General features: G+C 34.6%; 1 protein-coding gene across 2 annotated transcripts in view; it reads right to left on the bottom strand.

The window, feature by feature from the left end:
- Nucleotides 1-6,725: 6,725 nt before the first annotated feature.
- Nucleotides 6,726-14,553, bottom strand: part of LOC135072035 (agrin-like) — a 224,014-nt gene continuing 216,186 nt past the window's right edge. For both annotated transcript variants that reach the window (XM_063965963.1, XM_063965972.1), the window contains 2 exons: nucleotides 12,081-12,445; nucleotides 6,726-10,605 (listed from right to left, as the gene is read on the bottom strand). In XM_063965963.1, coding sequence (XP_063822033.1) covers nucleotides 10,460-10,605; nucleotides 12,081-12,445 — 511 coding nt within the window. In that variant the 3' untranslated portion in view covers nucleotides 6,726-10,459. The remainder of the gene's footprint in view (nucleotides 10,606-12,080; nucleotides 12,446-14,553) is intronic.

The following is a 14,553-nucleotide window of genomic DNA, read 5'->3' as shown; positions in this document are numbered from 1 at the left end:
CACGTACAAGACCCCTATTATAGACTTTAATAGAGACTGTATTTTTATACACCTACTTACCTACAGAGCGATTGGCACACGGGTAACGCTATGAAAATGTCTCCACCACATCTCTCTCACGTTTCCAATTTTTCATGTGCCTTCCTAGACTGCTACGCTACCTTATATACTGTGATTATATTTTGATGACCTCATGATTGTTATTCATTGGCATTGTTTTAGAGGTTGGCAATTACCAACCACCGATTTTATTTTATTCTAATATACCTAATACCGGCCGGATTTAAAAATACTTACTGCATGCATGCCACTGTTAACTAAGATAAAACTTACCTTGAAATCTCCTCTCCTCTCCTCGTTCCTCCATCTTGGTTTTACTGCATTTTCATCACTCACTGACCACTTTTCACTCACTGATCACATTGCACTCGGTTAACACTGTACTTTAGTTACACTGCAATTTATTCCAACAGTTCCACAATCGACTAAAAACCAGTATACTTTTTTGAGTGTTGCCATCATAAAAATTACCAAGGCGGTTGGTAATACGTCCCCTGAATGAAATGCTTGTGTCGTCTCGTGTCCCCATCCTCGTGCAAACGAAGGTAATTTTGATGCTATTGATGTTGTATCGAGAACAAAAATAAATATTTGTTCATTAATCCAATCAAACCTTTATATTGCATAATGTTTTTTTACTCGTACTCGAAGGTTTACGTTCATTACGGCGAAAAAATATAATTTTACTCTCGATACGTTGCTTCTTCATTTTGTTGGTATTTTTTACTGGTGGTGTTGCATCAGTTAAAAACATAAGAATTTTAAAATAAAATCATAAAAAAAAGTATTGAAATAAGAATTACTATTAGATCAAGTTTTTTTTTTCATAGTAATATTACCACTGCAAATTATTTTTATTTAACCACATGTATGTAGTTTACAGCGGATTTCAAAATAAAAAATTGAATATCGATGACTTACATCTACGTTATTCAGAAGGGTATAGGTATGCAAGTGGGAAATCTTAACGATAATATCTGGGCAAAATTAGTTCCGATTCGCTTTCCTTCAGCGCAATATCACATCTAATGACGGATAGTTAGCCGGAATCGTCCTCCAGCGTATTTAGGTTGGCGATATAACCGTTATAGTGGATTGTCATAACGCGTTTACAGCCGTATCATAGGACATTGGGTCTAATATAGCGGAAGATAGCATTATGGATAGTTTGGGAAGCATCGGTGTGTCAAGCGTAGACGTCACGATAACAATATCGTGTGCAATATTCGGGAATAAGACGTATTAAACAGATTTTTTTTCAAAAGCGATACTGATTTTCAACTATTTTCATTAGTAAATATTGTTAGATTATTTTATTGTTTTATTATTCGTCATCAGAAAACTTAAAACTTTTGTAACAAATAAGTATCTAAATTTTAGTTAAGTATTTTTAGTTAATGGTTATAATAAAATATAAAGCTTGTAATGAAACTTAAACTGTAGGTAGTTTTTAGAGTCGTGCAGCTCGGTTTATGTCCTCCAGCACGGACTTGAAGTCTTCTTAAGACCAGACCGGTACTAACTTCTTCGTTCCTAGGATCTTTGCAGATCAGAAGAGCAAGAGCTATTGCAACTAATGTTCCAATCGTAATTTCTTTATTACTGCTACTGAAAGATTGCAATCGATTGCGTATTTACAATAAGTCACCATAACTGTCGAGTAACGCGGACGTACTCGTAATTAATTTTGCAGAAACTTTTAATAAAGTTTGATAAAGACTTAATAAGTAATTTATCAAGATCAGCTTTTTATTACTTTGGCACACGTTGATCCAAATCGATAAGTCGAAAATAGAAACTGTTTTCACGCCCTGCTGTGAGCTCCGAAAAGTACAGCGTGTACATGAACGTAGCCTTAGCCCATAAATAAAATGTTTTCCTTTTTCGACAGTCACCAAAATTCACCGTTCGCGAGAACAAAGCTTCGACATTCCAACACGGTTTGATCTTGAATCGCTTTAGTTTAACGTAGGTATAATATTTCAAGCGAAATAATCTACGCTTCAGGGTTTTCGGTATTTGAAAATCCTATTTGCGACTGTACTGCCTTTGTCTTAGGACGCAGTATCATTTCTAATCTGAAATCGACTTATGTATATGCTATTTGAAAGTTATTTACATACAGTAAACAACATTGTGTTTTCAAGTCTATAAAATCTTAATTATTTTAGGCAGAGGGATGATTTTAAGGCAGTAAACAATGAACCTAAGTTACTGTAGTTTAAACACGATTTAAGTAGGTAGCTGGAATTAAAAAAGTTCGATTCGTGCTTTGCCTCGATTTGTAAAGAACTAAACGAGATCTCCAACTTGCTTGTTATTCTTCCCATTTGGAAGCATTCGTTCTTATCTCCGTTCTGACCCATTGTGGGCATTCAAATACTACACAATCGCCTCAGCAGGTATTTCCAAGTCGGGAGTGGATCGCCGTAAATTGTGACGCCGCTTGCCCTCTCGCAATCGGCCGAGTCACCGGGGTGGAATTAAACGATTTATCGTAGTCACGGACTCCGATTCCGTGGATCCGTGTCACGGTGTGCAATATTGTTGTTACACGGAGCGCTAAATGTATTGATGTAGTCAATTCGAACCCTTTTATAGACGTGTTCGTTTTTTTAATGAGAATGAAAGCAACGTTCTTGTCTGTTTCTGCCTCAGACAGAAACGATTCAATTAAATTAAATTAAATAAAAAACGTTTACATGATTATTGCTTGAAATCTTGAATGATTTTATAGTAAGAGGTAGTGTCATGCTTACTTACGATTAGCATAAGTTAAAAGCTTTCTATAAATTCAGATTCAGCCAAAAATAAATATGTCCCTTATTCGATGTAATATTCTACATAAGTAGATAATAAAGAAAAGATAAACAGTAAATTAAGTTTTAATTACCTATTTCTACGAAAAACTAAATTGAATTTTGCACAATAAATAATCACAAATGTCAGGTTATCAACAACAATGTACGAGTAGGTACGTGCGAATTTCGTACAGTTGTAATCATGTTTTTACAATAAAGCTTCATTAACACGATCGTAATTATCCCTCGTAATGAATCAAAACTACTAATTAATTGTATATATTTGGAATCGATTACCATCCCGTATCAATATAACCTTTTATGAAGCTGAAATTTTCTGATAACGAAACTGATCGTAATAGTAAACATCATTTTATCTTTAGGGTTTATTGAAATGCGGTGGGCCCCAACAATAAAATTTGAATGGGCTTGTTAAATATAAACAAATCTTTATTTACTCATGCAAATTGCTGGTACAGATCCAGTCGAGCCGTAATTCAGCGGGGCTCATTTCGTGTGGGTCTCCTCTGGGACAATATATCAAGGCCGATTTATTTTCTTCCTCTCATAACTCCTTTCTTTATTCGATGTCGTCACCGCAGGAAAGTGAGCGTTTATTTTTTATTACTTACTATTATTACTTAACTATTAATAATATAGATTCTGTCAGATTTTGTGATAAATGGAGCTTTTTAATTGTATCTAATTTCAATCATACTGCCGAATGGTACAGGGGTTCCACATCATTTTAACTGTAAGTGATACTACACTTCATATTGAGTTCTCAACGTGTTTTTTTCCCGCATCTAGGTGTTCTAGGAAGACCATCAGCGAATTTTTTGAAAGTGCCGTCTATAGCTGTCTACATCAATTTTTACTGCAAAATAGCACCTTTTACAACGAGTAGGTACATAAGATACTAATGTTTTTTTTATCCACAACGAGGAAGCTCTTGGCCAGTATCTCACCTGATGGTAAGTGATGATCAGGCCGAAGGTGGAAGCGAGCTTCACCCGGAATCCTCAACCACAGAGGAACTGGCTATCTTACCTCTAACTGTTCAGCTAAACACGCCTTTATCCGTAAAACTGTGACAATCCAACATCTGAATACAAACACAATAGGTATTACAAACTGCTTTACATTCTGCCCGCTAACCTTTGTAAACGTGATAGTTGATAATATTACCTTTCACGGTTATACATATTTGCATTACTCCAGCTCAAAGCCTGGTCGCTGGCGTGTAAGCAGGAATCGCCTGTGTATTCCAGACACGTTCCCCACTGCGGGGGACGAGATACAAATCCCGCGGGAGACGGGAATCTGTTCACATATACCTTCATGCTCACCTCACTGATATTTATACGCGATTGAATGAAAAATACGTGAGCGATCGACCGCCTAATGTCATGCCTCAAAAACTTTGAGTTTTGGGGTTGTTTTGGGTAAAGACAATTTTTTATTAAATTGAATTTTAGCTAACTTGCTTTATGTAACTCGAAGAACATACTTTTTAGGGTTCCGTAGCCAAATGGAAAAAACCCAACCCTTATTTGACGTGCTTAAAATATCGTGCCTGTGACCTACATATTGTGTACCTACATATTATTTTTATTTAATATAGCTTTCCGCCCGCGGCTTCGCCCGCGTGGAATTTTGTCTGTCACAGAAAAACTTTATCGCGCGCGTCCCTGTTTCAAAAACCGGGATAAAAACTATCCTATGTTCTTTCCCGGGACTCAAACTATCTCTATGCCAAATTTCATCAAAATCGGTTGCGAGGTTTAAGCGGGAAAGCGTAACAGACAGACAGACAGACAGACAGACAGAGTTACTTTCGCATTTATAATATTAGTTGGGATTTCGTAGAAGTAAAATCGTGACAGGTTGTTTCATAGCATTTTGAACGCTCTCAATACTGTTCCCAGGGAACTGAAAAATAATAAACTCGTACTCTTTTACACCTGTAAGCTTTCTGTTTCAGCTAAACCATTTCAGCGTTTAATAAAGTGATAAAAGCTTTGCCAACGTCAAACACGCGATGTTTTTATGATTTCATTTCGCCTTTTCCAAGTCTCCTTTTCCATTCCCCAACTTTATTCTAACAATAAATCGTTAAAAAGATACACATTCTGAAATCAAACTAAGAAAGAAAGGACGTGTTTCGACTGAAGCCTTATCCTTCGGGAATACAAGGTTTCACATGACTTTTGTCTTTCTACATTCAATTTGTACATTCAAATGGAGTTACGGAGAGCAGCCTGTTTTCCCTGAGGTAGAAAATTGGGGATACTTAATTCACAAGTGGATAGAAACAAAAGTCGCTTCTTTGCACCTCAACATCTTTGAGGGTTGTTGGAATATTCCCACACGCATTATACTTCATGCTTAATATCTATTGCTTATTTTTCCCCTTCATAATGCCTCGAGGGATTCCGGTGGCCCACGTGATTTATAGCTTATGCAAAGAATGAGAGGATATTTTCTACACCATAATTCAGCCTAGTTGAGATTAGAGGCGGGTCTGCGTAAGATGATATATCAATCTGTTTCCTTGTGCCTAGTTTTATGGCTGCGAATATTGCGTTACAATTGTCGTATAAATTGAATTGTTTTAGATATAATTTTATTAAGCAAACAATAAGTGTTTCAAGCGACTTATTTTGAAGTTGTAGACTGTTTAAAAAGATTTAGAAAGATTTATCTTTAGCTCCGAAACATATCAGTGCAGATCGTGATATCTTTGTTACGTCCTCAAATTTTAACAAAATGCAATAAAATTACAGCTTTATCGAATCTAAATCGCCACTTACTTATGCCACACAGACCTACTAGAAAGAATCATTCCGCAGAAAAAATAACTATTGTTTAAATTAAAACATTAAACAATATTGGCCTGGTCCTATCGTGCAGGATAAACTCAGAAACAGTCGCGTGGAGTTAGTATTTCCCGATTAGATCACCTACCTAATGCAAACCAACTTTTTCGTAGAACGAATTTTTGCACGAACAGTGTTATCGTGAAAAAATCCGTCCCGCGAAAAATAGTTGAAAGCAGAAAAAGTGATTTCGTGCAAAAATTCGTCTTAATCTCTAATCTGTTCGTTTTACGACACATTTGAGATGACCATAAATAATCTCGTCATTTTTATTGCATATTGAAGTCCGATATTTTCACGACTGAAATCTGAGCGTTAAAGGCTGATTGCTCTTGAATTCCACACCTGTCAGTGCAACGATCGTTCAAACAGGCTTAAGCATACTTTAGCCTACTCCATTGGGCTACAATAGGTCATTAAATTAAAAGGTTTCGTGCTAGAAGGCCGTTTGTAATATTCGCGGCACCCACCGCCATTCTACAAGGACACGGTCGGCTTAACAGTTAACTAATTTACTATCCATAAATTTCTGATCAAGAACTTGATAAGACACGTTCTTAAGACTTTACGAGTTCGGGTCGCGTTTAATCAGTCGTGAACACTAGGGTTATGTTTATGTCTCATGAATATACTTAAACGAAATGATTTTATATACTTACCTAAGCCTAATTCCAGATATTGGATTAGGTTATTATCTGATCAGAATAGGTACTTACAAAGACTTTAATTAGGGATTAGTTACTTACTTACTGCGGGATTTTTTGTTGGTTTTGTTAACTGAAATGATGAAACAATAAGCTGATTTCTCTACACAAAAACAAGCTTTTTCAGCAAACTCACGCAGAATTTTAAACTTTAAATACTTAGGTGAATAAATGACAGAGGCAGAGGTTCAGATTATTCTTTACTATTTCTACATGATAAACTTATTATTTTCACCCTCATTGAAAAATATTTGAGATTTGTATGATAAATGAAACAAAAGTTTACTGTTTGCAGTCTCATTTAATTTATCATTTTGTATTCATTAAACTAAGATAGTTACATCAAAACACACATTGCGTAACAAATTGGACTGGAAGATAATGTTAGAACCAGTGATACGAGGTATCATTAGTTTATTATTGCTGAGAGCCCTACTCCGCTCATTCGAAGTCAATATCATACAGATGTGAAGCATCTATCAAGCACGTAACAACTATATAATTTCCACGGTTTTCTTTTAACAATGAATTGCGGTACGAAGTTGTGTTTCCAATATGCATAGCGATTCATCCATCTATTCGCACTAAATATTGGTGAACGTCAGAATGGCGGGTGTATGGTCACAGAATTGAATAATATAAATATGAATTTTTAATACCTGAGATGTACCTTGGTGTACCTTTAGTTATTAATTTTGTACCTCCCTAAGACGGGAACAATTACAATTACAAAATGAGCCGCCAACCTGATATCAGGTTGGCGGGTGTATGCTGAAATTGGACGAAACAGGTAAGTTATGGTTTTCTTATATTTATCATTATTTAGTACCTCAGATGTACCTCACAAATATATTATTATAAACCAAATGCGACGAATAATTACCGAGAAAATCGATACGAAAAATTTGATGTCCACCATTTCTTATAACAAGTTAGAAAGTTGATACTGACACAGATAATACATACCGTAGTATTTTTTGTCTGTTTTTTATGGCACGCACACTTTTGCATTTGCCAATGCCATTAATTTGCTAAAATCAAAAAGTTAGTATTGATAGTAGCGCCCTCCTGTAAATGTCATAAATAAGGTTGTCCAACGTGGCAACAATCGGAACTAATAATCGGGACAGTCTTCTTCTTCTAATATTATTTTTTTCTTCTTTTCATCTCTTCTTCTTCATCTTCTATTCTTCTTCTCTTCTTCTTCTGTTTCTCTTCTTTGTTTCTTCCTCTTCTTCTTCGACTCTTCATCTTCTCACGTTCTTCTTCTTATTATTATCTTCTTATTTTTTTGCCTTGTATCTTTTTATTCTTTTCTCATCTTTTTTTGTTATCTCTTTATTTTTTCGTCTTATTTCTTCTTATTTTACAAATAAGAGAAACAGAAGAAGGACAGGAGAGGAAAAAAAGAAGAGAATAAAATTTGAAGAAGAGGAAGACGATGTCTCGATTATTAGTTCCGATTGTTGCCACGTTGGACAACCTTATTTATGACATTTGCAGGAGGGCGCTACTATCAATACTAACTTTTTGATTTTAGCAAATTAATGGCGTTGGCAAATGCAAAAGTGTGCGTGCCATAAAAAACAGACTTTAAAAATACTACGGTATGTATTATCTGTGTCGGTATCAACTTTCTAACTTCTTATAAAAAATGGTGGCCATCAAAAAAAGGTGGACATCAAATTTTTCGTATCGATTTTCTCCTTAATTATTCGTCGCATTTGGTTCATATTCATTTTTTGTGAGGTACATCTCAGGTACTAAATAATGATAAATATAAGAAAACCATAACTTACCTGTTTCGTCCAATTTCAGCATACACCCGCCAACCTGATATCAGGTTGGCGGCTCATTTTGCAATTGTAATTGCTCCCATATTAGAGAAGTACAAAATAAATAACTAAAGGTACACCAAGGTACACCTCAGGTATTAATTAATCGTATTTATTTTGATATTTCTATGATCATACACCCGCCATTCTGACGTTCACAAATATTGCATCGCGCATGAAATAGTAAATAAGAAAAAAATATAAAAACAGTACGCAATCGAAGCCAGTGCGGATTGCAAATCCTATATGAACGCTTAACCGGAATTGAAGCTAGATTTGAATTTGGAACGCTAGCTTTTTTACTGTATTCTAGAATACGTTTCAGTTTCAATTTTAGAGTTCAAAATAAACTTTTTATAAAAAAAAAACAAATGAAGAACGAAAGTTGAAATAGAGAACACGTAGTTTTTAAAGAAACCTTACTTAGCGTAGTTACAGAACAGACACCTTATTCGTACCACAACTCACCCGTCTTGCTCCGAACGAGTCCGAGTAGGGTGTACCTAAATATCATTTAATCAGGATATGTTCCGTTGAACACGAAGCGAGTCTAACACGAAAAACGTAACTCTAACGCCATGTTGATATACATATTTTAATATTGTCATTGTTTTATTTTAATTAGTATTTAGGTATAATACTTTACAAATAGTCCACTAGACGAAATGTAGAAAAGACAACTTAGCATTTTAAATTTATTTAAGAGCGCTTCGCATTAGCGTGTAAAAAAATTCGAACGAAATTACCTAAATTTGATCTAGGCTATCAATATTTCTCTATACATAACATTAAGGATTGTTAATATACACGCTTAGAAATAAATTTCAAATTCGTTATATTTCACTTATAACAAACGTTCGTACATAACATATGAAACATCTGCCTAGAGCTGTTACTTGACAATTTCATTATTTATATTGATAGATTTTTTCGGTTCATTGTAAAAGAAAAGCGGCTTGTAAAAAAACCTATTCTAAGTTATGTACATTATATTACAAAAAATGGCATAAATAAATAACTAAATTACGGGATAGGTAAATAATATAAATGTAATGGCTAAATTAAACCATTGAGAGTGAATTTGTACAATCGGAAATTGATTTAAAAATAAGTTACCTATTATTGCAAATTATACTTTTGTGTTTTAAAAGGGAATGTTTAAATTATCCTTATCTAAGTTTATGGCTGTAAAACTAAAAATGTAGCTACTGTACAATTACTATGGCACTGTCTCTTACTATAAAATATATTTTATTGTAAAAAGGAATGATTTAAGTGGAATAAAAAAGGCGTAAATTAAACTCTCACTTGTCGTTATATCACTTCAAAAACGAAATATAGGAAAATTGGAATGTTGGTATTAAAGCCCGTTTAACACTGAAAAAATATTAAAAATTATCTTACCACATTTCAGCCATTTTGCTTCACGTAAGGAAAACTAACAGGCTAACACTACTATCTAGATAATATATATTTTTGCTAGTAATAACAACAAAATATTGAGAGTCTTTTTTCATTTTTCTGTACTTACGTACTGGTTATAATCCTCTTTTTATTATACCTCTGATGTGTAATCCGAGCACCGATTTACAAAGATAAAATTGGTTATACCCTATCCAGGGTGCGTTTACACAGGCCGATTTTCCGCTGATATCCCTGCAGATTTACGAAACATGAAATTTTCCGACAATTTTCCGGAAAATAAGTCCATGTAAACGCACCTCGAAACCTAAAACTACAACATAATGTATTATGGCAACATATTATTTTGGTTAAAGATATGAATACTTATTTTCCACGTCCAGTACTCATCTCTTTTGATATCTCTTTGACGATAAACAGTTTAACCGAACGGAACAGATATGTATCGGTAGGTACTTCAACAGGTACTTTTAAATGCTAGAACGCAAAGCTAGATAATACTTTAAGTATCTCACGTTAGTTTTACATTTACAATGACTTTTTCCATTTAAAAATGGGGTAGTTGGCTGTGTGATAATTATCTATGACAAAAACACATTTTATATTTGGGCAAGAAACAAAAAAGTTCCATTTTTAAAATACCAATTAAAAAAGGTCTTTTACCTTGGTGTGAAAAACATTTTACTGTCCAAATTTCAAATTCAAATATAGAACGGTCTTTACACCACACAGTCAACCACCGAATTCGTGATAATCGTTCAATCGCAGTGTCGTATCGTGGTCGCTGGTCGTATGGGCGCGCTGATGTCGATGTGTCGGCCGCTGGCCTTTACGCTGGCGACGCAGCCGCGTAGTCCGGTGTAAAGCGCGGGCGGCAGTCCGAGAGGCAACGTTGGGGAGCCCCCTGTGGGAGTTTGAGCTTTTAAATACCGAATGTAGCTAAGAACTAAAAGAGATGTACTTATTTTTAGCACTTAACCCTTAAGTAACACCGTGGGGTATTTTTTTACCCCAGGCGCATAAAAATTGACATATCTTTTTTTCAAGCGAAGCTAGTGCATTGTTGTTTTGTGTATTCTCAATGCAGAGCGTGTGCTTTAAGCTCGTAAACGCGGGATACGAAAAAAATCATCCGTTTGGCTTTTACAGGTAGGTGGGGTAGAAATTTACCCCAGGGTGTTAGTTACGCATGCTTTAATTTATCATCACCTGACATGTTATCATCAGGTTTTTATAATATTTAAAGAAAATTAATAAATATTTATATGACGATCAAGTAGCACGTTGTCTCGAGAATGCAGAAAGATAAATAGAGCTTCATTTACATGATACTTTTCGAACTTTGAAGACATCCCCTCAGAACAGAGCATTCATAAATTTGCCATAGAAATAGAGCTCGAAAGTGATAATTATGTAATATTTCAGTGTGTTTCATGTGTTTTGAAAATAATTATTAGGAATAAAATAAGATAAAACATATTTTTTTCATAATTTTATAAAAATCAAGTTTTTTTATTTTGCTTTGTTATAAATCCAGAAATTTTCGTTTTATTTAACTTTGAGTTTAAAATGTGTACAAAGCATTTATTCGATATCCGATTAGTGTAAGTTTTTGGTTGCCGCAATAACTTTCCAAGATTTTTCTAGAAGACAATTGTGGAGACTATTTGTAAATGAAAAATTCTTTGTTTTTTGTTATGATTTATTTAAAATGTTTTTTTACGCTAGATAGACGTTTTCTTTAAAACAACCGTATAATATAGTGAGCCCGCTAATACAATTAAATCAGAAATTGAATTGATTTTAAATATTTACATAAAACTTTCCAATTTCCGTTTGGGGTAATTTTTTACCCCAGGGTGTTCAATGTGTAACCAAAAATAAGGATGTTACTTAAGGGTTAAGAACTAATTTTGTATTTTAGCTGATTTTTAACCCTTGATGCAAAAAGAGAGGGGTGTTTTTACTTATTACATATCACTTGACAGTGGCTCTACTTAGCAAGGATAGGTACGTATGATATCTAATATTTAAGGAAAAATATCATGTTTAAGGCTAGTAAGACTGTTTTCAACTAGAGTAAAAAGTTGCAGCACTTTGTCTAAAGTTTAAATATTTGCAAACTAGAACGTTACTTTGAAAGTAATCCTTAGAGACTGAAGTTTTTAGTTATTCTTTTTTTTATTTTACTAAAATTAAGTAAAGAATTCGTTATCTACAATTATGATTTTATCTTTTTATGTAAATAGATAATTTTATTAACCACTATCATAAAAAGTGTTGCATTTTTACTTTAGTTAATATCCATGTCTCAGATATTATTCGTAAGTAACATGAAAATTAAATTAATAAAACGTTCTTTTAAGAAATAAAACTTACCAATCCAAAGCTTGGGGTTCGACTTCGAGGGTATCAGCAGCGACTGCGAGTACCCCCTAACTGGTGGCCTGTCGTCCACCTGAAGCATAGCCAGCCGCTTCCTCCTCCTCACCACAGCTGTATGCCACATGCCATCATCCACCCTGACCTTCGACTCCACACATTGGAACCAGTCCTCATGAGTAGCAGAGTTCAGCTCCTTCACATCAGTATCAGTGTAAATGAGCTGGAGCTTCCCTTCACTAAGGCCCAGTCCGATGAAGTCTCGAGGGCGAATCCCGATCTTACGTCTCCACATTAAGAGACCAGAGTCGTTTGAAGTGCGAAATTTAATTTCGTACCTAATGCCGCGGGCGTTGCGATTCCTAAAACATTATGGTTATTTAAAAAAAGAACGAGCAATCAATCTAAAAAAAAACAAATGAAAACGAGTTTTAAGAACAGAACTACAAAAACAAAAGAAAACTAATTTTTAATATTGGAAAACAAAATAGTACAGACATCATTACATCGTTGAATGATATCGTTGCAACAAAATTAATCGTATTCTAAGAATAACCCATTTGCATCGAAACAAACTACTTTCAAACTGTATTCGGCGTTTACTTGTTTACGTTAACGCGTTTATGTAAATGCATAAAGTTTGGTTTAACTTATTTGCTTCACTCCGCGAATTCACTACATTCAGTAGAGCTAAGCAAATGTAACAAAATTACGGGGAATGTTTTCGTAGTCCTTGATCGTTTTTATTTTTTTAACATTAATTGCATTTTTAGGGAGATTTCAGTAACAGTTAATTAAATTACCTAAAAGCGAGTAGATATTCATCTGTGAAAGTTGATTAACATTTACGCATACGTCGACTTTTTAAAATTAACCAACTATTGTGAACTCTGCCCTATCTACATCTCACTAGTGCTCATTCCATTAATAAAAAAAAAAAATGGGGTTAAAAAAATAGGTTAGTTGCACCACACATACTCGTACAAGTTCATTCACGCCACAAGGAGACATTAGGGTGTCGTTTTTCACAGCAAAACTTTCATTAGAAGGCATGATTGGCATTTTATGGCACAGGGCCGGCACCGTGACACACATTTCAAACCTAACATTTCCATTGAATTCACCCCTATTTTGTCACAAACTTTCGTGTATAGCTTTATTTCCCCTTTTACGGTTACAACTTCACTTTCAGTTTCAGGTTATATTTAATATCCGCGTTAAAAAGCAGTGTTATATTTCAAAATTCTAGTTTATAGACTATCATAATAGTTCCTGTTATTTTATTTGGCATAGTAACTACAAGCGGCGATCCGCAACTCTATCAACGAGTAGCATCTCATTTCTCAATAACCTTTCAGAGCTTATTTCACCCTTTTAGAAATGATAATTCTAAGAACTCTCTATTTAGAATGTTATCTGTTTTCACAGAGGCTGTATGTCAGACAGTATTGGTTCATTTGATAATAAAGTATCTTTTCCAAATCGAAACATTATTAAGTAACGAAATGTATTGATTCAGATACAAAGGTACAAACCATACCCTGTCACGGAAGTACACCTGTAAACTGCCTATATGAAATAGCCCGAACATTATCGTGGTTTAAATTCGGTCGAGTATGTCTAAATTACACTTAAGTGCCGCGATTTCCGTGTCGCCATCAAGTATTCATGGTCATGAAACAATAAAGCAGCCTAATGTCCCCTTTTACCATAAATGCACAGAAAAGAGGCAATAATAGTACGTGTTTACCTAATCTAAATTTCTGCGGAGGTTTGTTTTTTAGTAACTAAAAGTAAGAACGATTCGACTCCGCCGTGTGTTATCTTACATCGAACGGTCCTTCACCCACGTCATTGTTAGTATGTAAGCTAGAAAAAGAAATAAGGTTAGTATTATTAAGAATTTATTTTTATTATTAATTCGTATAAAAATATTAGTTTCTGAAATCCGCGTCAAAAGACACTGGCAATCTTGAAAAAAAAAAATAGGCTTCAAAATCTTTTCAAAACATTTTTAGCTGTTATAAAGATTGCAAAATCCGGTTGGCGTGATAAAACACTAAACCACAACTGACGCACCATTTCGTGAAAAGACTGCTAAATTCATAATTAGCTTAAAATCCATTATAACCAACTGAGTTATCCAAATAAGCGAGTTAACAAACAAAGCCGCACCACAAATGTAGTTCTTTATGAAGTAGGTCACAGAGTAGTGTCCCGACTGGCTTTTCATTTGTCAGTAAAACAATTAAGTAGCAAGTTACGGCTGGCACGAACCACTGGACGTACCGAGTGTTTCGAATTAAAACTTTAAAATTCCAGTAGTATTAAGATGGCTCTTGTTTTCGCTATAAACAGACCCAAATCTGTGCTTTGTGTTTAAAATGTAGCACTAGCTCTAATTGTGTCTGCTATAATGAATTTACAAACAACACGTCAGCGTAAATATTTAATAGGTGCGATTTGGCAA

Source organism: Ostrinia nubilalis, chromosome 1 (genome assembly GCF_963855985.1).
Source record: "Ostrinia nubilalis chromosome 1, ilOstNubi1.1, whole genome shotgun sequence".
Taxonomy (NCBI): domain Eukaryota; kingdom Metazoa; phylum Arthropoda; class Insecta; order Lepidoptera; family Crambidae; genus Ostrinia; species Ostrinia nubilalis.
Note: the sequence above shows the minus strand (reverse complement) of the source record. Positions and strands in the feature narration are given on the sequence as shown.